This window comes from Physcomitrium patens, chromosome 8 (assembly GCF_059467195.1).
Source record: "Physcomitrium patens ecotype Gransden chromosome 8, ASM5946719v1, whole genome shotgun sequence".
Classification (NCBI taxonomy): Eukaryota; Viridiplantae; Streptophyta; class Bryopsida; order Funariales; family Funariaceae; genus Physcomitrium; species Physcomitrium patens.
In genome coordinates, this window is record NC_143417.1 from 6,256,505 (window position 1) to 6,280,891 (window position 24,387).

General features: G+C 35.0%; 1 protein-coding gene across 1 annotated transcript; it reads right to left on the reverse strand.

The window, feature by feature from the left end:
* Positions 1-7,879: 7,879 nt before the first annotated feature.
* On the reverse strand, positions 7,880-11,900 carry LOC112286138 (uncharacterized). The gene is made up of 8 exons (XM_024527765.3): positions 11,371-11,900; positions 10,314-10,458; positions 9,851-10,019; positions 9,427-9,697; positions 8,986-9,251; positions 8,494-8,703; positions 8,236-8,344; positions 7,880-8,075 (listed from the first exon to the last, which is right to left on the reverse strand). The coding sequence occupies exons 1-8, from the start codon at positions 11,519-11,521 to the stop codon at positions 8,017-8,019; spliced, it is 1,380 nt and encodes a 459-aa protein (XP_024383533.1). The 5' UTR covers positions 11,522-11,900; the 3' UTR covers positions 7,880-8,016.
* Positions 11,901-24,387: the final 12,487 nt, after the last annotated feature.

Below are 24,387 nucleotides of genomic sequence, written 5' to 3' on the forward strand. Positions count from 1 at the left end.
TTTTTATTTCTATAATCTTGGTTTATAAAGTTACTCCTCAAAAATCCTTGAATTCTTCAATAATCCTTAATAATCAATTTTTTATCAATTTGTCTCAATTTTTTTCATGATTTGGAGGCACAATCTAAAATTCTATTGTCTTTCTTCTATCTTCACTACAAATTTGTATATAAGTTGAACCATAATCAAGTTCCTTTGTTTCTATCTAATTTTTTCATGTAAAGATCCTTAAATATAAGATTCATCTCCAAACTATGGTCAATCAAAGCAACAACTGGTTCATCTTTATCTCTAATCTTTACCTAATACCTATGTAGTTGCTCTAGTCCAATGTTTTTGAATATAATGACTTAAAAAAAAATTATCCTTATTACTTTCATTATCAAAATATACTCTTTGATTATAACTCCTTTCCTCAATTGTTGATTATTTGTAATAATTATCAAATTCATCTTTTTCATTCTTACATATGCATGCATCAATAACATGATTCAATCCAACTTTATATTTTAATTATGTCTTTAACTTAATACTCTTAAGAATAATATCATGAAATTCCTTCTTAGTAATTTCTAAAATCTCCTTTAATATGAATTCGACCTTAGCATTGAGCATGTGTTCTTCAAGCACTTTCTTTGCTACCTCAATATTATAGAGTAGTTTCTATATTGATGACTTATTTTTAATTTCTATATCTTTTATTTTTTCTTTTAATATTTTTAAAGCATCTTCTATTGATAATTCTTGTGAAGCCATTTCATAAGCCTTATCTCTTTAAAATTGTCTCTTATAAGTACTTCTTTTTCTTGTATCTTCAAAATCTTATTTTCTCTTCTCTTCTACTAAAGCTTCATATTAATTATTAATAATATAAGCATGTACTAATAAAGCTTCTATAAGATTCTTTCAACTTGTACTTCACAAATTATAATAGCAGTCTTCAATAATGCTTCTTATGATATCTTCATTTTTTACATTATAGAAATAGCAAAAGACCAAAGTCTACTTAGTACAATATTTCCAAAAAAATCTTGTTTGCCATCATTATCTATCCTACTACCATAACTTATAGCTTCAATTGTTGCAATCCTATGTACAACCAAATAATCATTAATTAATGCTTTCATATCTATCTTACCAAAGCTGGTTTAGAAAAGATTACCAGTATCTTTCAATGCCACTTTTCCATCTTTCTAAAAAATAATATTTTCTTACACCATTTCATTGAATTCACCACAATCTTATGAGAATGAAAATCATCATCACACCAAATACATCTTTGCATGTATCTTTGCTTACAAGTAGCCTTTGAATTTATTGTAGAAGTCTTATTCTCAAGCCTTACAAGTTTGATTTGAATCTTTTGCATCCTATGTATAATCTCTTTAAGTTTCATATCTTCTTTTTTTTATGTAGTCATAGGAGATTGAATAATAGGTATTGTCAATTGAGAAGTAGGTACTTGAATTTTAGATACTTATTCAATTCTTTGAATTTCAATTCTATCCTTTCTCCTTTTCTTCTTTGTAAGTAATTCCATAGTATCTTTAACTTCTTTTCATTTTCTTGTCAATCCTCCATTTATTTCCTTATCTTTAAGAAGAATTTCTAATTTTTCTTATAATTTTTTATTAGTTACTTTAAGAATTAATTCAATCTTATTTTATTCCATAATTAATTTTTCTATCTTTGATAATTAACAATATTACCTCTCAAACTCCCTCAAAAGTTCCATAGCTTATAAATTATGGTTATACTATTCAATCCATTCCAAAAATGATTTCTTGATAATCTCATTAGTATCTTTTAAAAAATATTTGTCTTCTAAAACCATGCTAAAATTCCTTTATTTTTTTATTAGTAGATCTATAGATAATATATAAATCCTATACAATTCTAAACTATCAATTTTGATACTCTCTCGTACCAAAAATCAAATATCTCTCAACTATATTATTAAATTAATACAAAATTTTATACACTCTTAATACATTCAATTAATAAAGCACTATCAAATTTTGAATTATAGATGTGACACCAATTGCACAAACTATCTAAGAGTACTAGTCCTAAATTATTGCATAAATCTAAAATTAATAATATAAATTCTAGTTTTGAATAATAATTACAAAGTAATTTTAAATCCTATGGAAACAAGCCTTATATTTTAAAAAAGAGATTAAAGCTAATTCTCCAATTTTAGTTGTCAATTTCCAAATATTTCCATATTTTTCCCTAGATGGCCATATTAGTAGCTAAATATCTAATTTTAATCCTGTCTTACAAATAGTCGACCCTTAAATATCAATTTAACTCATTCTAGAGGTTTTTAAGCCCAAACCTATCTTCAACTTAATCCTAGTATCAATAATATTAATTATTTACCTCTTCTATTCTATTTTTACTAATTTATAGCATTTCTAAGATAATTAAAGAATTTCTATAGCCTAGAAGATATAATTATTAATCAACCTTTAATCTATTAGCTTTTAAGACAAGAAAATAAATTAAAATGCTTTTATAAAAGCCATATTTAAATAAATTAAATTATTATTGAATCAAAATAATTATATATTAATTAAAATTTTATTTTTGATTATATTTTTATCATATAATTGTATTGCAACATGATAACATGTGCCATTAAATTTTTTGGAAGACTAAACTAAAGCTCTTTATGTCATTGAATAGATGAATTTTCTTATTGAAGTACAAGAGTCATCACCTCTTTGTATATACAAGCTTAAAAAAGTGGTTGCATGACAAGCTAACTTACTCCAAGTCTTGCATCACTATCAAATTTTGCAATAAATTTCTCAATTTTAATAATTTTATGAGTTAAGATATTCAATATTTTCATAATAACATCTAACTTAGATTCAAAAGACTTAACCATATTAACATCTTCACATCCAATAATTTTGAAAAAAATAAAAAATAAAAAAAAATAAAAAAATAAATAGAGTTTCTAATTTAAAGGATGATATTCTATAACTTCTAAAGTTCTTAGATGCCTTAAAAAAGATAGATAACCCACTTTGTATTAAAAAATATCAAGCTCTAGTATTGGTAAGAAAATAATCTTAAAAGTTTGTTATAGATACAGTATACAAGAGATCAAACAAGAAGTTAAATAGAAGAGTTTTAATATAAAAAGTAATAAGAATTTGGTCTTATTAGATGAGTACAAGCTCAACACCAAGAAAAGTCAGCTAGAACACTAAGAGATGTATTGTCAACATTGAAGATCCTCTCAACCTCAACTCTTATTTATATGAGGTATCAAGAAGCTTTTTAAGAAGTTTCTATGTTGCTTGAGGATGAATCAACCTTAAGAAGCTTTCTAAAAAGTTTCTAGTTTGCTTAAAGATGAAGCAATCTTAAAAAGCTTTTCAAACAACTTTCTTAATCTTCTTAAAACTTTTTAGAACTTATTAAAATATTTTAAGAATCTTCTTCAATATTCTAAAATCTTATAGAAATCTTTCAAGAATCTCTTATAACCTTTTTAAATCTAATAGAATATTCTAAAATATTTCTAAAATCTTCTTGTTGGATGTCCATAATAATATGTTGGCTATGTATTATACATGTTAGTAATTTGTAGTACAAATTGGTTATGTAGCACATATATAAAAAACTTGTTTTGTAAATTAGATATATATTAAGGACATAAATCTTGAAAAACTAAAAGATCAATATACTCTTGTCTTACTCAAAAAGATTTGAGAATCACTCAAAGATGGTATAATATTAAACTAGAGTGGCTATTGCCAAAAACAAGAAGACTAAAAAGTCTTGAAATAAGACTAAAGACTAAAAAGACATTGACAAGAATGAAGTAGGCTTTATTCTTACTTCCATATATACAATATAACTAGAAGCTACATGGTGATGTTCTATAGGACCTTCAATATGTGTCTAATTTGTAAGACACATTTTTTAACTTAAAAGGCAACTTTTCTATATGCACGCCATATAATTTAGCTTGTACTACAAGCTATCTCCATATGTGAGACATGGCTAAGTTATTGGCCAAGTTTCTAATCTATCAATCAACTATAAACATGTACAAAGTCAAATATACATCTAGGAATCTTTTAAGAAGCTTTGTTATAAGATAATATTAAATCAATTTATATTTATCTTTTACCTAGTATTTTTTATCTAGATAAATATATATGTCTATGACAACACATGTCTTATAAGTTGGACACTTATTGGAGGAGCTATAGAATGTTGTTGCATAGCTTGTAGTTAGAAAGTATATATGGAGATAAGAATGAAACCTTCTTCAATCTTGACAATGTCTTTTTTATTTATAATCTTATTTTAAGAATCTAATTTTTTTGGCAATAGCCATTCTAATTTGAATATTATATTATCTTTGAAAGAATATTTATTCTTTTTGGGTGATACAAGATAGTATTGATGTTTTTATTATTTGTGATTTATGTTTTTAATAATTGAAATGAATACTTATTTACTAATTTTGTTTTTTTATAAATAAGTATATTATTCTACTTCTTTTTTTTATTTTAAAAAATCATAAACTACCTTTTTTTAAATTAATATTTTTTATTTTTTAATATTAATTTATTTCTTTATGATAGTGGACTATTCTTCATTGTAGAACTTTTTATTTGGTATTAGAGGTTACAAATTAGTCTCCTCTAATTTGACTTATAGACTTATTAAAAAAAAAATGGTATAAAGCCTCTTGGGTTATGAATCTTATCAGCATAACCCTTGAAATTATGCTTAAGAACTGAAAAAGAATGGTGCACAACTTGCATATTGTGTTGAAACAACACAAAGTGGCATTTAAAAATAATAAAGTTGGAAATATAAAATTTCTTTACTATAATTTTGATATACACAATACAATAACACCTGATATTAAGAAAATATTAGAAACAAATTTGAATTCCACAAACTTTTTTATTTGAACATTCTAATCTTTTAAGGAAAAAAATATATTTTCTATTAATGCTTGTTTTACAATTTTGATAATTACCAATTTGTATTAAGTAAAAAAATGATTTAGTAAATAGCTAGATTAATTGTAGATTAGAATAATAAGTACAAGAATTACTATTCAATTATATAATCTCAAGCATTTAATTAACAAGCTGAATTTGTTGTCAAGTGTAAAAAAATTTTCTTTTGAAATCTATTTAGAAGGATGTACTAGTATATCATAATTGTTTTACAACTTTATATTAGCAACCAAAATTTTGAAAACTATATTGTCAAAAGAAGAAGACATGCAAATTAATACTATACAATTTAGACTTCTTATAATATAAAAAACAAGACTTGACTTCTTATTATATAAAAACAAGACTTGACATATGAAAAAAAAAAAAAAAAAAAAAAACATATTTATTATAGATAACTTTATTATATTGCTTACTATTGTCCAAAGAAGTAATTAAACTACAAAAGAAAAGTATATAATTACATATTAATTAATAATTAAAACTTTGTAAAATAAAACATATTAATAAATAATTTAAAAATATACATATTTTTAATTATTAATTTTTATTTAAATTTAAAATTTATATTTTAGGATTTTATTTTTTTTATTGATATTAAATACACACACATAAATATGGTTTTTTTGTTTTTGCATATGTCAAGTCTTGTTTTTATATTATAAGAAGTTTAAATTGTATTGTATTAATTTGCATGTCTTCTTCTTTTGACAATATAGTTTTTAAAATTTTGATTGCTAATATAAAGTTATAAAATAATTATGACATACTAGTACATGCTTCTAAATAGATTTCAAAAGAAACAATTTTTACACTCAACAACAAATTCAGCTTGTTAATTAAATGCTTGAGATTATATAATTGAATAGTAATTATTTTACTTATTATTCTAATCTACAATCAATCTAATTAGTTACTAAATCATCGTTTTACTTAATATAAATTAGTAATTATCAAAATTGTAAAACAAGCATTAATAGAAAATATATATTTTTTCTCCTTAAATATATTTTTTATATAAAAGATTATATTTTTTTTCCTTAAAAGATTGGAATATCACTAGTTTCTACTTAAATTGCATTATGTTCTCCAAGTAACTTTGATTGGGCCAAAAATAAAGTTGAATATTCTTAAAAAATCAAATAATTATATAAATAGATAAAAAGATAAAAAAAAAAATCTAATTTTATACAAAAATTAACTATTTGGTGAAATTATTATGGCATTGCACTATTTTATAAGGTATCCTAAATGTGTTATAATCATATGGAGGCAAAGATAAGGCCATTTTTAATCGTGTTGAAGATTTTTTGTATTTTAGATTTAGTTCAAGTCTCTCTAGGTCTTTGTACCTAAAAATATTCATTCTAATATCTTCTTAATTTATAAATATCTATCTTCTTCACTCTATTCTTCCTTCTTAGTTGTATATAATTATACATTTTTTGACCAACTTGTTAAGATTTGTATAATATTTATTAGTTCATTTATAAAATTATTTATATTTTTTACTTTCAAATCTTTTTATAATTTTTAGTATCTTTACTTTTACTTTGGAGTATTTCTCTACGTTTTCATTCATAATTATTTCTTTTACTAATTCATTTCGGTGCTCTATTTTGAGATTATTAATTCATAAAATCAAACTTCTAAATGTAGTCTTTAATCCTTTAAACATGCTTACAGTTGGTTAATTAATTTAATTTGACACCTGAACCATGACATGAAGGGGGACAGAGCCTCGCAGTTATGGTCGAGATTATTTTTGTTCATACAGTGGTACCAAATTATATTCAAATAAGAGATCATTGAGGGATCTTCTCTGTTGCACATTTGGAGGTCAATACAAGTTGGTGCCAGTGGTCTTCCAGTTGGCAACACAGACAATTATGATACACACCTCATGTTTCAGTGTCTAATATGAATTGAATTATTGCAACTGCAAAGAAGTTGAGTAGAAAAGGTTCTTCTGTCGGTGGTAGCGGTGCACAGAAAAGCAGCTCCACAAATTGGACAGTGTTTTGTTGACCGAAGATGCTAATTTTGAATGCTGGTGACATGTGCATACTACATATATTAGAGTTCAGACAATGGGCATTGATCATTGCCTGACTCCGACATATCTCGAAAGATGAAAACGTAATCCTCGACTAAACATTTTCGCTACCCCTTTTTACTGTTGTGGTCAATGCCATGGGCAATGATCCTGCATTTGGCTGACAGACATAACTGCTGTGTTCTGTCGGATTGTAGTTATGTCGAGTTGTGTCGATCCCAAGGCGTTGCCACAAGGAGGATCATGGCTTCAAACCATTTAATGCTGTATTATTGCTGACACTTTCCACGTCCCAATATTGCACGAAGGAAACAGCTTCATTGACGTTCATGGGGGTCCTTACAATTTCATAGGATTCAGATACTGTTGCAAGCATTCCAAGTGATGCAAGGCTCCTTCGGACAATATATTTTAGTTGCAGGTGTAGGTGAATTATTCCAGGATGGAAAATAGCAGATTTTCTCACAAGTGCAGCAGTTCTGCTTCGTTATGCTAATATTCGGTGGCTGGGTGAACCGCCATCAATGATAGTTCCACGTCACTGTTGTTAATCATTCGCATAGCGCACATTCGCAGAGACGATTCACAAGCGATGAGAGCATACTGGAAAAATCAAGTCTAAGGAGATTCAACAAAATTAGGACCAGTGCTTTTAATTCCGACAAAATAAGAACAGAAAAGTATAACAAGATAGACCAAAAAAAGGAAGATTTGACAAAAATTACCACCTACGGATGCCGTTTAACTGCAGGCATGGACTGAGAAGTAGAGCCAGTTTGGAAAGTTATCAAATAAATGAAAAACAGAGTTAAAAGCCATGACAGAATCAAAGACTATACCATTTGATGTCACAATAAAAATCACTTACACCCAATGAATGCTAACCTGGGGTCAACAAGATTTAACAGTTTCCCCTATTTGTATGTAACACTATACTTTGGGCACCACCTACAGGCTAACCTAAATGTTCAGGGGCTCAGCTTCACTTTCTTTTTCAGTCGCCCACGTCTCCACTGACCCTGCATAACATGAAACAGGGTCTCGTTACGACTTATCTCAGTGCGTCACAAATAGTCGTACTATCTTTATTTTACTAGTTTCTGTGAGGAATGTAACATATACGCAAGTAAACAAACGGTTCCAAAATAATGTGAGGTGGGTAGGGCGAATCCAACTCACTGCTCCTGTGCTTATCGGAGACCATCAAGAGACGCCGCTGCAAGATACCCGCCACTGCCAAAAATATTGCGCACATTCCAAACATCACACTGATTGGGAATGCACTGACCTGAAATGTTTAGCAACAAACCAAAAGAGAAGTCAGACAGCTTGCTGCTTTAATAATTTCAAACTCGGCGATTCCATGAATCTCCAAATTTGTTCTACCAAGGATAAAGAAAAGAGTCGTGAAGATCCACCAGGGAAAGCATGACTTACATTGTATAATACAACACAGACGAAAACGTTTAAAGGGATGCGGAAAAAGTTCATGATTGTGCTTCTCGACTCCTCAGGGATATACTGGGACCTCATTTTCATGATAGAGGGCCAGAACACTCCCACACACATTTCAAAAATACAGAAACCAAGTAGGTTTAGTCGCCCCCCAGCGGTAATGCTATCAGAGGGTGAGTCTGGCAAAAAGAACTGCAACAAAACCACAAAAAATAACCCCGAAATCACGTGTTAAATCAAGTAAACAGATGATAGTGTTAGTGCTCACTCCTTTTGTCTCTAAAAACGGTCTGTATCAGTGCTACACAACCCTATTGCACTTATTGACTATAGATTTTCGCAACCAAAATTCAGGGAGTAAGGTTACCAAAGATTACTACTACTTGCTTAAACTAACCAAGTATCATTCAAATTACAGCGACTACTTACAGCCATCAGCATTGCCAATATCATAAGCTAGGAGAATGAACTCACTTGGATGATAACTGGAAGGCAGAGGGAACCCGAAGCGACGGCAAACACGACCTGCATATAGCTCTCCACCCTCAAGTGTGAACGTGACATGAGACGAGATGCCAAGGAGCTGCCTAACATAGAGGCAAGCATGAAGGTAGCAAAAATAAAGCCGAATGGGATTTTCTGATCGTTGGGGCTCAAGGCTGGTGTCCAGAGGAACACAAATGTGTACATGGAGCCCTCAAACAAAGACTGGATGGCACCCAAAAGGGCTATCTTCTCATCTGCGAATTCAGTGACACAATCACAACCCAGCATCGTGACTTACTTTGGCTGATCTCAAATCCTCCATCTCAGTACCAAACGAGCACACATTAATTTGAAACTTTCAGAACTATGTTTGGTCGTAAGTATGAATCAGTCAGAGCTTGAAATATGTCTACAACTCATCAATCTTACCAGAAGCAATAGCTGAAGCTGCCTGCGTAAATTGATGCGTGAAGCTTTTGCCTTCCGTCTGATCTCCATAGTTCTCCGGCCAAAAAGAGATAATAATGGCCATGCCAACGGCCAGAACACAAGCTGCAGCGTCGAAGGGAGAGACAGGGCCTAAGCCAAATGTACCCGCTAAAGTGTTTGCCACTAGCCCAGCTAGAATAGCAATCAGCCCATTGCCCAAGAATATAGCCTTGGAGAAAGTGAGTGATAACCACTGCGCCTCAAAGCCCCTCTACATCCATGACGTGCAAAAGGACGCCGTTAGTGTATCCTAAAGATTCGTCTTAATGACAGCAGTGTAAAATAACCCCCAAATATGAACTCACTTCATGACTATACTTGATACATCGCAAACATAACCTAAAAGTGTAGGTAGTTTAGCTACCTTAAAATGCTCAGCCACGAGCCATGACTCAAATGATGAGAAAAGCAGTGACGTGGCGATACCTCCCAACACACGTCCCAACATCAACACTCTGTATGCTGGAGAATGCTTCGTGAAACAACTCAGAATATATGTGATACAGTAGATGACACTCATCCTCTTGCGCCCACTATAAGCAAAAGTTCGAAGCGTCAGAAACATCATAAAATCACTTGAAGTGAAGAATTAAACCAGATCTGATGTGACTGTTTGGACATGACAAAGATGGTACTCTACCAGGTAATTGAGAGTTCCGCGATAAACCGAAAGAGCCTAATTGTTTGGCAAGTTCAGTGAGTACGCATGAATAAAAAATACTTTAATCAAGTAAGCCTTTCAATGTTCTCAAGTCAGCCACGAAAATGATGGGAGCAAGGAAAATAGACCACTCCTGAGATGCAAACATGGGCATAAACACACGTACTATCGATCGGCAAGAGATCCGACAACAGTCCCGAAGATCATCGAGGATCCAAATCCAGCTATGAACAGCTTTCCAATGTCACCCTTGTTGTATCCATAAAAGACATAGAGAGCGTACACATATGGTCCCTGCAGCCAGTCTCCCGCTGCAAACATGAACAACAACTTTGAGATTCTTGAAGTTTAGGAAGCAATCACATCTTTCACTAAGCATGACTTGTTGGTCTGGAGGGAAATGCTAACCAAAAAATGATATGACGAATTAACTTGAGCTAATACCCACTGAAATGATAAGACATACACCAAATACGAGGCAAAAAGAAAATAGAAAGAAAAAAAATACATTAGACTCAGCATAGACAGTGCATCGAAAAACTCCCCTGGGTAGAACAGATTTATCGACAATTAAAATACAAGTTAAAAGACAAGAAGAGAATAAAATTACAATCAGCTGATTAAACAATCTTCAGACGCAAAATCTTAAGTGCAGTAGACAGCATTCCAAGACGATCTCCGAACATAGCCCCATGCGGTAGGCCGCAACCAGAGGTGAGCTACAGCGACAATCAAATGCCTCACGACCCTTAGCTACGACGTCTACCGTGTAAATGAACTAAATCCGCAATGCATGTTGATGTGTGGAAATAACAAGACCTATAAGCATCACGACTAAGCAGAATCCAATTTTCAGGGCATTCCATGATACAGCGAAACAAGCTACTCAAGAACGAGATGCGATTCAGTTACTAAAAATAAAAGGACCACACCATCAGTGACTTGAGGAAATGACAGAAAGTCATTCACTCAAATACGAATGTAATAGAAAGACGCGATACGTAAACCCACTGTCTACGGATCGCAGTTGAATATTCTTGATCGCATCAGCTCAAACACGTACAGTCGATAAACTTTTTTTTTATACAAAAAGAAGAAAAAAGGAGTGAGGGAGGGGACTTTTTAAAATATTTTAAACAAAAGTGTCTCCAAGGTGATGAATCTTGAATAGCTGCAGCGGAAGCCAAAAGGAAAGACAAAGCGAGAATTGCAAAACTAGTTACCCATCATAAGCGAGTACACAACTAGGTAGTTGTTCTTGAAGGCATTGAAAGCAGGGGAAGTCGTAATCCGGTCCTTGCTCGACTTTCCAAACTCCAAAGCTACCAGGAGTATGACCTGGATTCCGAACACAGCATAGAAGTAAAACTCCATGGCGGAATCACCACCGCCGATACTCCTCTGAAGCTAAAATGTCGCTTCAGACTCCCACATGCGGCCCCTCTCCCGCTACTGTTGATTCCCTACCAGATCCGACTCCCTCTCCACCTCCCCGGGCAAGAAAACCCCAATGCAAGCCTCCCTTGCTCTCAAATCTCACTCCCAAGCAAAACCACATGCGTTCCTACACTCCACAAAGCCCGCGACCTCAGATCTGGCTCAACTTCCGCACAGTAACACTGCCACACAAAAAGCATCGCGCACGCCACACAACACCAAATCCAGCGATTCGGCTCTCAAGACAAAGAGCCCGCGGACAATTGCACGACGAGGGGAATCCAATGCGGGATCGGCAACGATGGAAGGTGGTAGCCCACAGCAGTTGCATCAACAGGGTGAGCTGTTTGGGCTTTAAGGCGGAGAGCGCAGAGAGACATGAAACCCATGCGTGGATCCGAGCCGTGGGACCCACGCCCACACGCGGTGATGCATGCCCGCTCGCTCGGGGGTACCCATAACCGTCTCAGCTCTGTTCACACTTCGCATAATCCATCGTAGAAATCTCCTGAAAAGGGCCACTTGACTCCGCCGCATATATGGCCCGGGCCCAGCCATGAATAAGAAGAAGAGGTCAGTCATTGTCCAGAGGGGATTGAGCATCAGAGCCTTGCAAATGCCCTTCCCTTTCACAGATTCATCCTTGTTGTTGCTTGAATCTTGTGCACCCTGCCACTACAGTGATAGATAATCCAAGCAAGCATCAGGCATGGATAACTTGTTTTTGGTTCAGGAGTTGGTTTATGGGGTTAACTTAGAAGAAGAATGGAGGCTTTTTATAGACTCTTTCAAAGTGGGACTTGTTCAAGAGCACTTCCAAAACACATAAACAGTGAAGCAAGATGGCTACGCAATTATTGTTGCCATGTGAGATTCTGTGCCATATTTTCACATACCTTCAATACTGGTGAGTTTCATGGTTCGTTAGCTGTACTGTGGCTTTTTGAGGGTGACTTTCAACTCCCCCAACTCCATTTTTTCTATATATGGGTGGTTTTATTCTGGATTTTTTCTGTTTTTCTTTTCTTTCAATTATTATTATTCTCCAGGGAAGCTCTTTGTGTAGGATCTCACTCCAAGCGGTTCCAGCTAATGAGAGTCCAAATTGCTTTGGTGAAGATGCTGCTGTATCTTGTGATTGACAGGTGGATAGATAAAGGTCTTCTTATAGCAACCTTCCCATGTCGAAAACTCCTGGATAGAGTTGTCTACACATTCTCATTCCACAAAGCATTGGATAAAATTATGCCCTTCTGTATGAAGTAAGTTTATCTTCGCTTCAGAAGGCTTGAAGGACACTTACAGATTGCTTGGGACAAAATTAATCATCCTCACCACTCTCAACATTTATATATCTATTTTAAACTTATTTAAAAATACATCTGAAGAATGCGGAAATTGTTTGGTTATTATTAGCGTATCAATCCAGTCGTTGCTTTTTTCTTTCCATCTTATTGTATAATATCAATTTCTGAACGTTAGAAACTTGGGTGTAGTAATATTTTCCAATCAAATGAGATTAATGAATAAATCTCTAACAAAAATAAAGTTTGTTTCAATTCAGTGTTTTTTTTTTTTTTTTTTTTTTTTTTTTAAATAATGTTGTTTTATCATATTTATCCACTGTGTTGAATGGTCATGTATTTGCCCATCCAGAATAGAACACTTAAAAAGTGCTTATATTGTATTGTTATAAATTGTAATCTTTTTAATATTTTACAAAGAGGCAAGAGCAGCATCAAAGTGGTAAAATCTTCTGTTGCAAGGGAGAGCACTAACTCAGTATGTGAGCCTAGAAGATGCAGCTTGGCTTTGGAAGAGGAGGGTGCTGCTGGGTTTCCATACAAATCCAGTGGTGGTCTTTCTTTTTGAGTGTGACCTTGTGGCCAGTGGTGTTTCCTGTAAGCTAGAGCCCAAGCTGCTACTGAGTGGGATCGGATTGGGTGTCCCTTGTACTGGACCAGACTGTTTTCTTCCCTTTGTGGTTATTTGTTCTATTGTGGGTCTTCTTATGAGGTTGCACTCTACTGTGTTGTGCTCAAAAGAGTGGCAGCAGTTACATTGGGTAATGAACCTGCTAAACGAGAGTGTGTGTTCTTGTTCAAGGTTTTCCTTGGTGTCCACCCATGAGGTTTTGATGGTTTTGGATAATGTGCTTATGTTGTTTGTGAGGATGCACACTCTCTAAGGCCAAAAACTTTGGAGTGGCATAGTTCACTATTGTCAACCATCAAGATTTCAAAAATCTGCAAAATGATGGATTGAAGGAAATCTTTGATTTTGAGTACATGTGGTAAGCCTAGAAATTGTACCTATAAGGCTGTCTTCATTTATTTGTGGGTTGCAAAGAGGTTGTATTCGTAGTGAAGAGTCTAAGGATAGAAGCATGTATCTTTGTTGTTAATCTTGAAGCTGTAGGTTGCTAGCATTTGTTTGACGCCATGAGTATGGTTGAATTAAAATTTGACATAGTTATTCTTATGCATGGTTAAGCACTTGAAGGAGTGATGTAGTCTTGTCTTGGCCTAGATGGTTGACCATTTAATCCATGGGCCATGATTTCATATTAAGCCCAAAACCATAAAATTGTTGATCTGTTCTATTTTTTTTATATTTTAATGCTTAAGTCAAAGATTGGATGATATTGTGAGACTAATTAATTCTAGCATTTTTAGTACAAGTGGTTGTGTACATTGGACATCCTCTATTGATTAGGAGTTGGGCAGAGTATGCTCAAGAACCAATTTTATTAGTGCTTTGGATCCAACATAGCAATTGAGTAGAAATTGGAGTAGATTTGGAGAAACCCATCCTATGAGCATAGCAACATCATCTTTGTTATTTAACTTATATATTAAGCCAAACAAGCTGTATTTTTGAATTATTTCTTGAACTTTTAGTCTTTGCCCTTGCACTTGTTTTTAGAGAAGTTGAAAAATATCCCAATCAGATTTCCTTCCAATGGATAATAAGTTCAATACTACACTTGGTATATTATTGTATCATATGATATCATTGTGTTTGTTAAAATAATATTGGTACCAACTTTGTGGGTTGGTTGTATTCCTTATGTTTTTGTTACATGTGCACAAGAAGGTTGAGAGATTACCTAATAGTTAGTGTGCATGACTTGTCTATCACATGCCTTTTGTACTCTTGCTTCTTATTTAATTAAATTCTCCTCATTCTGAATCTAATCAACACCTTTTGAGAATTTTAAGATTCTATCTCCTAATTGTTTTTTTTTTTTTTTTTTTTTTTTTTTTTTTGTGCAACTGCGTAGATGGTATTACAATACATTGTAGCCCTTTCTATTTATAGAAACTAGTACCTTTGTGTCTTTTACATTTTTTGGACAAATAGCCTTCTACTACCAAAGCCAACTAAATCATGCACTCTACCCATAAAATAAAGAATACCTCCTTGATGTAGAAGTTTATATAAAAAGTATGTGATTTATAGAAGCAGCTGTAGCAAATATGTGTTTATAGACTACAAATATTTATGAACTTTAAAAAGTAGAGTTTGGACATGATTAAAAAATAAGTTTGTATGATTACATAAATAATTAATTATGAGAAGATTAAAAAATATCAGCATTGAAGATGGTCCACAATACAACTATAAGAAACATTGATATGTAAATCATTAGTGTTAATTGGATGCAAAGTATTGATTCATGTTTTAAAAGACAAGAAAGCAAGATAGACAAACCATTGAAGCATTATACATTGCACTTGCATCAATTTTGCACACTTTCTTTTTCTACTGCTACAATCTGCATTACTTGTTTAACAAATATCATATAGAGGGTGTAATACCATTGATGCTTTAAATAGATTAAGAAATTTTCTTAAACATACGAAGGGCATGATCATGTACTTGATTATCTAATAAAGAAAGAAATAATCTTAGAACAAATCCCTACAAAATGAGATCTTTGGTTTTTATTGCACGTGACCAATTCAGCTCGAAAGAGGATCAAAATACCACATATTTTACTGCCACAATCAAAAAATAGATCATATGAGCAAGTTAAGTTGATAGTATCTTTAATCATTCCCTTTTGTGGGCTTGTAATTAATTTCTATTGAAAAACTTGTTTAGAATCATATAAGGATTATTTAAAAAAAAAAAAAAATGTACATCTCATTGTACAACATACTTTCACATGTGAGTTGGTTTCCATAATTGTGTTGATAAGATCAACTACCTTGTTTCATTGGATGATGTGTCACAATAGAGCTTGTGTCAAGGACAAAGACTCGATGAGGGAAAATATACACAAAAAGGCTATCTCGATATAATAAGTCAAAATATAAACAAGTAGGTATATTAAAAGGAAACTGGAATGGCTATTGCCACAAGACAAGAAACTAAAGACTCTTGAACCTGGACTAGAAGCAAGAAAGGAGTTGACAAGAGTGAAGAAGCCTTCACTCTTGTCTCTATATATACTATCTAACTAGGGGCTACGTGGCGATATTCTATAGGACCTCCAATATGTGTTGACTTTGTAGGACACATGCCTTGACTTACAAGGCAAGTTTTTCTACGTGTGGGCCACATAGTTAGCTTGATCTTCAAGCTAACAACATGTGTGGTACATGGCCAACTTGTTGACCACGTCTCTAATCCAAAAAGTCAATTAAAGACACCTATGAAGTCAAAGCAACATCTAGGAAACTTCTAAGAAGCTTTCATATTAAATATTATAGAATTAACTTACTTTTACCTACTTTTACTTACTTCTACCAATTTCTATATGTAATTATTAGCTTACATGATTATGGCCGTGATATTACCCCCCCTTCTAGAGACGAGTTCCACGAGGAGCGGTCATCATATGTTGAGAAAATCTATGATGCGATGAATTGTATTCGCCACATACTCTGATCTCTGTTCTCTTCGAAGATGATTGATAGGGCCTCTCAACCATCGGTAGTATCCCATATCAGGGTGAGAAGACCACCCAATTATTTGATCATTGTTGAGGCCTTCGTAACTTCCTTCGAATAGATTATTTGGAACACCATTAGGAGTTGTTCTTACCTCTAACAAAATCACCAAACATCGGGAGTTCCTTCCCAAATCGTGATACCAAACGCATTGTATCTCACTATGTATTCAAGGAAGAACATGTCGTTCTTGAAGATCTTCATCTCGATTGTGTCGTCTTGAAGGTTGTGACAATCGTAATGTCTCGTCCGGCAGGTCAACAAACGAAGGTTCTTGAATTGAATCCGCTGATTGTTGGCTCTCCATCTAATTAGCATCACAAATGCAAAGAAGTTACAAACAAGGATAGGAAATTGAATGTTATCTTGCCTCAATCTTGTCTCTTTTATAAGAGAGATTTTCATCTTGGTTTTGATGGATGTCGTTGTTGAAGGAATGAACTCATTTAGTTGTTGCTAATGGTCAATAGAGTATATGAGTAATGAGGGATATCCTACAAGGTTAGTTGCTGGTCTATAGTGCCTTAGAATACAAGGAGAGGGCTGGTCCTAAGAGATATCCCATATGGGTTGTAACACATGGTACCTTGGTACTAGTATATAAGAAAAGGGTTGGCATGGGAAGAATCATCTCATACCACATTCTATTTGTGAAGTGCAACCTTACTGGTCCTAACTTGCTTGTGTGGAGTTTGCTTTCTATGTTTCAATAGGTTATGGGCCCACACTCTCTTACCAAGTAAGTTGTTCTTGCATTATTTCTTTGTTTCTTACTTTGGTGGTTGGGATCTTATGGTAGAGTGTTGCTAGTGTGTTGTTGAAGTCATTGCTCCTGGATTTGTGAGTATATGAGTTTTGTGCAAGACCTTGATAGTGTCTTTGCTGAAGTAACACTAGTGTTTGAAAGTTTTATGAGATAGTGAGTCATTTTGAGTGGAGTGACGTAAGGGAGACTTATGAGAGCCATAGAATTACTTTACAATTCATTCCCCACTATTTAGACGTGATTTGGACTCATAATTTACAAAAAGTTGCAAAACAGCGAATTCTGGGTTTGTGGTTCAGCGATCTTTGAGTAGTCATATCTTCTCCATTACAACTCCAAATCAAGAGTTTTTTGGACCTACGTGTAGCTTGAGATGGCATCTTTTGAGGGTGATAGCTTGAGAATGGTTGAAAAGTTCAAAGGTGACAACTTTCACCACTGGAAGGCCAAAATGGAGCTACTTTTGGCGTCATTGGATCTTTGGGAGATTGTATGTGAGGAGGAAGAGGCACCTGGGGTAGAGGCAAGCATCAAGGAGCATAAGGAGTTCAAAAGATGAGAAAAGAAGGCTTTTGGCATAATTGCCACCAATTTACATGAGAGCAACTTTGCTCATGTCATTTCTTGCAAAGGGGTAGCAGAGGCATGGAAGACTCTTTGCAACGTCTATGAGAGTAGAAATCTCTCCAATGTACTATGGTTAAGGCAGAAATTCTTCACCGTGAAGATGGAAGAAGGTGAAGATCTCATGGCTCATGTGAATAAGGTAAAAGCACTTGCAAACCAACTTGCTGTTATTGACAAGCCTTTACCTGAAGAAGATGTTGTGATGACATTGCTCTCAAGCCTTCCGGACTCCTATTCCTCCCTCATTGTGGCATTGGAGTCAATTTCAAGAAAAGATCTTACTTTGGACTATGTCACGGCAAGACTAGCCCATGAAGTGACCAAAAGAAAGCAAAAGGAGTCTATTGGAGAGCAATCAGCACTATTCACGAGACCAAGTAAGGCAAGTACTTCCATTCAATGTAATCTTTCCAAAACTTGTTATATTTGTGGAAAACCAGGGCATTTTGCTAGGAATTGTTTCAAGGCAAAGAGAGGAGAAAGAGAGAATGCCAATAATGCTTTTCATGACCATGGAGGTGATGACTTTGCATTCATGGCAAAACAAACTTCTTCCATGCTTGATATGAGCAAATGGATCGTGGATTCTGGATGTACCAAACACATGACTCCATACAAGTATTCATTTAATACTTATCAATCAATTCCAGCAACTAAGGTTTGGTTAGTTGATAATGGTATGGTACAAGCCATTGGAATGGGTACCATTGTAGTGGAAGTAGTGGTCAAGGGCATAAGCAAGAGGATCACACTCAAGGATGTGTTGCATGTGCCAAAGATGAAGAAGAACCTCCTTTCGGTAAGTAAACTTGTAAGTAATGGATGCAAAGTGCAATTCAATATGAATGGATGTTTTGTGAGAACCATGGAAGGCAAAGAAGTAGCAAAAGGGATTAGAGATGGCAATCTCTATATTATCAATTGCAAGCGCATCAATGGAGTAGAGGTTGCTGCTTTTGCTGAATTTCCATCAAATGAAGATAAGGTGGTCATTTGGCATCAAAGACTTGGACATTTGAATGCCAAAAGCATGAAGGAGCTTCAATCCATGGTAAGTGGCTTAGACCTTGGCCATTCTACTATGAATCTATCTTGTGAAGGTTGCATTCAAGGCAAACAACATAGGACACCATTTCCTAGTGGAATTGCAACAAGAGCAAATCAATTGCTGGAGCTTGTGCATTCGGATGTTTGTGGACCCATGAAAACAGCATCTATGAGTGGAGCAAGATATTTTGTCACATTTATTGATGACTTTTCAAGGAAGGTATGGATTTATATCATCAAGGCCAAAAGTGAGTGTTTTGCTAAGTTTAAGGAGTGGAAAGCACTTGTGGAGAAGCAATGTGAGCACAAGATTAAGGTGCTGCGATCGGACAATGGAGGTGAGTATTTGTCCAAAGACTTTGATGAGTTATTGAAGCATGAAGGCATTGCAAGACAAACCTCCTCTCCCTATATCCCACAACAAAATGGAGTTGCTGAAAGAGCAAATCGCACCATTGTGGAGATGGCAAGGAGTATGATTCATGCTCAAAAGCTTGGATATGAGTATTGGGTGGAAGCTGTGGTAAATGTCGTATATACAAGAAATAGGTGTCCCACAAGTGCACTTGAAGGAATGACTCCCGAAGAAGCTTGGACTGGTAAGAAACCTTGTTTATCTCATATGAGGATTTTTGGATGCATTGCATATGCTAAAGTTCCAGATAGTATGAGAGGCAAACTTGATGCAAAGGGCACAAGATGTGCATTCCTTGGATATTGTGAAGGCACCAAGGCATATAGGCTCATGTGTTTAGACACCAAAAAGATCATCAAAAGTCGTGATGTAGAGTTCTTGGAGTATAAGAGTGCAAGTGAAAAGTGGGAGATGTGTCCAAGTGGGAGTAGTGGTGTGTTTGTGGACACATCTTCAATTTCAGCAAACAAAGAAGAAGATGAAGAAGAGCATTCTCAAAGTGAAGATGGAAATGAAGATATCATTGAAGAAGAGCCCAACTCTATAAAGACTTCAATTCCAGCAAGATACAACAAGGACAATGAAGAGAATGAAGATGAAGAATATCAACCAATGAATGAGAGAAGGAAGTGTATGAGCCATAGAAGGCAGCAAGAGGTGCATGAAGGCTCATCTTCTTTGCATGAAAGAAGATATCCAACACGTGAAAGAAGACCACAAGGTGAATGGTGGAAGAACCACATCTTTCTACAAGTAAGTGAAGATTAGGCCAATGTTGCTCTTCTTGATGATCCATTGACTTTGTGTGATGCAATGAGGTGTGGTGATGCAATGAAGTGGGAGATTGCTATGCAAGAAGAGTACAAATCTCTTATGGACAACAAGACATGGGAGTTGACTCCACTTCCACCAAATCATTCAGCAATTGGATGTAAGTGGGTGTTTAGAACCAAGAGAGATGCTATGGGCAATGTGGTGAGGTACAAAGCAAGATTGGTTGCCAAAGGCTACTCACAAGTTGCTGGAGTGGATTTTAATGAGACATTTGCTCTAGTGGCCAAATTCACTACCATTAGAACCATAGTAGCAATTAGAGCATCAATAGACTTGGAGATGCATCAAATGAACGTCAAGACAGCCTTCTTGAATGGAGAATTGGAAGAAGACATCTACATGGAGCAACCTCAAGGATTTATTGATCAAGACAAACCCAACCTTGTATGCAAGTTGAAGAAGTCATTGTATGGACTCAAGCAATCACCAAGAGCATGGTATCAACGCATTGACTCATTCTTTGTGAAGGAAGATTTTATAAGAAGTGAAGCTGACCATTCTTTGTATGTGTTGCAAGCCAAGGACTTCTTGCTGATTGTGATCCTCTATATAGATGATTTAATCATCTTAAGCAACACCATGGTAAAATTAGATTGGTTGAAGAAGAAATTGGAGAAAGAGTTTGAAATGAGTGATTTGAGAGAGCTTCATTATTGTTTGGGTGTGGAATTTACAAGGAATAGAGTATCAAAGACCATCACATTGAGTCAAAGCAAGTACATTGAAGAAGTATTGAAACGATTCAACATGCAAGATTGCAAGCCCATTCGAACTCCTTTGGAAGCCAACTTGAAGTTGATGAAACTCACGGATGAGGAGTATGCTGAAGTTGAGCATCAAATGCAAGGCATACCATACAAGGCAGCAGTAGGCTCACTCATGTATGCAATGGTGGGTACAAGGATGGATCTTGCATTTGCAGTAAGTGTTGTAAGTCAACACATGGCAAAACCAGGTCCTATGCATTGGGCAACCATCAAAAGAATCATGAGGTACTTGAAAGGCTCTTTGAACCATAAACTATGTCTTGGAAGAAATAATATTGCATTACATGGATATTGTGATGCGGATTGGGCTGGAGATACAAATGATAGAAGATCAACAACGGGCTATGTATTCTTTGTTGGAATGGGAGCCATATCTTGGAATTGTAAGAGACAACCAACCATTGCAAGGTCCACAATGGAGGCGGAGTACATGGCAGCAAGTCATGGAGCAATGGAGGCAATTTGGTTGAGGTTGTTGTTGGAAGACATTGGACTTGTGCAATTGGAAGCCACTCCATTGAGATGTGACAATCAAGGATGTTTGGCTTTTGCAAAGAATCCAAAGCATCATGCAAGAACCAAGGACATTGATATTCAACACCACTTTATAAGAGAGAAGATAGAGATGGGAGTTATTGATATGATGTATTGTGAAACCAAAGACATGTTGGCTGATTTGCTAACAAAAGCCTTGGTGAAAGAGAGACACAACATATTGAGTAAGGCATTAGGATTGATAGCTAATTGACCAATAGCAAAGAAGGAGTGTTGAAGGAATGAACTCATTTAGTTGTTGCTAATGGTCAATAGAGTATATGGGTAATGAGGGATATCCTACAAGGTTAGTTGCTGGTCTATAGTGCCTTAGAATACAAGGAGAGGGCTGGTCCTAAGAGATATGCCATATGGGTTGTAACACATGGTACCTTGGTACTAGTATATAAGAAAAGGGTTGGCATGGGAAGAATCATCTCATACCACATTCTATTTGTGAAGTGCAACCTTGCTGGTCTTAACTTGCTTGTGTGGAGTTTGCTTTCTATGTTTCAATAGTCGTTGATGAAAAACTTTGACTTTAGCTGATGCATTTGCTAGATTCCTGGATGGCTCCCATGTGCGTTTTCTAATATCATATCCGCACCAATGAACAAGATATTCCAGCTTATTTCGGCGCCGCCTTGAGTCTAATATCTCTTCCATCTCAAATTCTTCATTATTATCTACTTCTATAGGAGGCGGTGGCATTTGTCTTCTTTCTTGTATATCCACTGTCTTATATGGTTCAAGAAGAGACACATGGAATACAGGATGGATCTTCATTGACTCCGGTAGATGTAACCGATATGCAACTGGGTTGATCTGTTCAGAAACAGAAAAGGGACTAAGCCTACGATAGTCCAACTTGTCACAAGGTCGAGTAGTCTTGATATTGCGACGAAGTAGCCATACCTTATCACCCACGTTGAGTTGTGGTTGCTCCTTACGATATAGATCTGCGTTTATCTTTTGTCGTTCTTGAGCTTCCTTCAATTGTGTCTTCATTATTGCATGTAACTCTGACAACCGATTTGCCATATCTTCTGCTGCAGGATTATCAACTTTTGAAAAATCAAAAGTATCAAGTCGTGGATGATAGCCATAATTGGCAAAGAAAGGTGTTTGTTGCGTGGAAGAATGTACCATATTATTATAAGCAAACTCTGCCAATGGCAGAAGGGTTGTCCAATCATCTTGTTGGTAGTTGATAGTACACCTTAAATATTGCTCCAAGACTTGGTTTACGCGCTTTGTTTGTCCATCAGTTTGAGGATGGAAAGCCAAAGATAGCTTTATGTCCACTTTTAAAATCTTGAAAAGGGTCCTCCAAAATCTTGACACAAATTGAATTCCCCTATCCGATATGATATCTTTAGGTAATCCATGATAGCGATAGATATTATCAATGAAAAGCTTAGTTGTTTCTTCACCTGTGATAGATTTTGTACATGGCACAAAATGTGCCATCTTGGTGAAACGATCTACTATCACAAATATAGAATCATAAGATCTTGAGCTTGGGAGATCTGTGATGAAATCCATAGAAACAGAAGACCATGGTTGTTCTGGTATAGGTAATGGCTGAAGAAGTCCGTAAGGTCGATGACGAGGAATTTTTGATCTTGAACAAATATCACATGATTGTACAAAGTCTTTGACTGACTTCCACATTTGTGGCCACCAAAAATCTCTTGATATGAGTTCCAAAGTCTTATTATATCCAAAGTGACCTGCTACTGGAAAGTCATGACGTGCTTGAAGAACACGCAAACGTGCTTTTTCTTCTGGAACATATAGGCGTCCTTCAAAATATAATAGATTATTCTTGAACTCGAACTTAGAAGGATCATGAGACTTGGAAGAATTATTCTCGATATCATGAACAAGAGGGTCTGAGGACATACTAGACTGGATTTGCTTGAGAAAAGTTGAATCAATAGTCAATGTTGATTTCATTGCTCGGAGATGAAATTGCTCCGGTTTCAAGAGGACCGTTCTTTATTGCTCAAAAGCTGCATCTCTTTCTTTTGGTGCAAAATAAGAACGTCTAGATAGGGCATCGGACAAACCTTGTTGTTTTTCTGGTCGATAAGTGATAATGAACTCGAATCTTGACAAAGACATACTCCAACGAGCTTGACGATGATTTAATACGCGTGCTGGCATGAAATATTCGAGGTTCTTGTGATCTGTATACACAATGACTGGACTAGAAGCACCTTCTAGATAATGACGCCATTCTTGAAAGGAATCCACGATCGCAAGAAGTTCTTTATCAAGGATCTCATAATTGATCTCGGCTGCTGAGAATTTTCTTGAATGAAAAGCTATCGGATGAAGTTTGTCATCTGATCCCATTTGTGATAAAACTGCACCCAAGGCAAAATCTGATGCATCTGTTTCTACAAAAAATGCCTTGGAAAAGTCAACACCATATAAGACTGGTGCAGAGACAAACGATGTCTTTAAGGCTTCAAATGCTACTTCCGCTTCTTGATTCCATTGAAATTTATCTTAACTAGTCAAGCGTGTAAGTGGAGTTGCAACTCGTGAAAAATCTTTGATGAAGATCCGATAGTAATTGGCAAATTCCAAGAAACATTGGACATCTCTTACTGTCCTTGGAATCTTCCAATCCATGATTGTTTGGACTTTCTTAGAATCCATCATGAGACCATCATTTGAAATGATGTATCCTAAAAAGTCAACTTGAGTAGTGTGAAATACACACTTTTCCATCTTGGCGTACAATCCTGCATCTCTAAGTTTTTGTAATACTTGACGAACATGTATTTTATATTCTTCGACGTTCTTAGAATAGATCAGGATATCGTTTAGATAGCAGACGACAA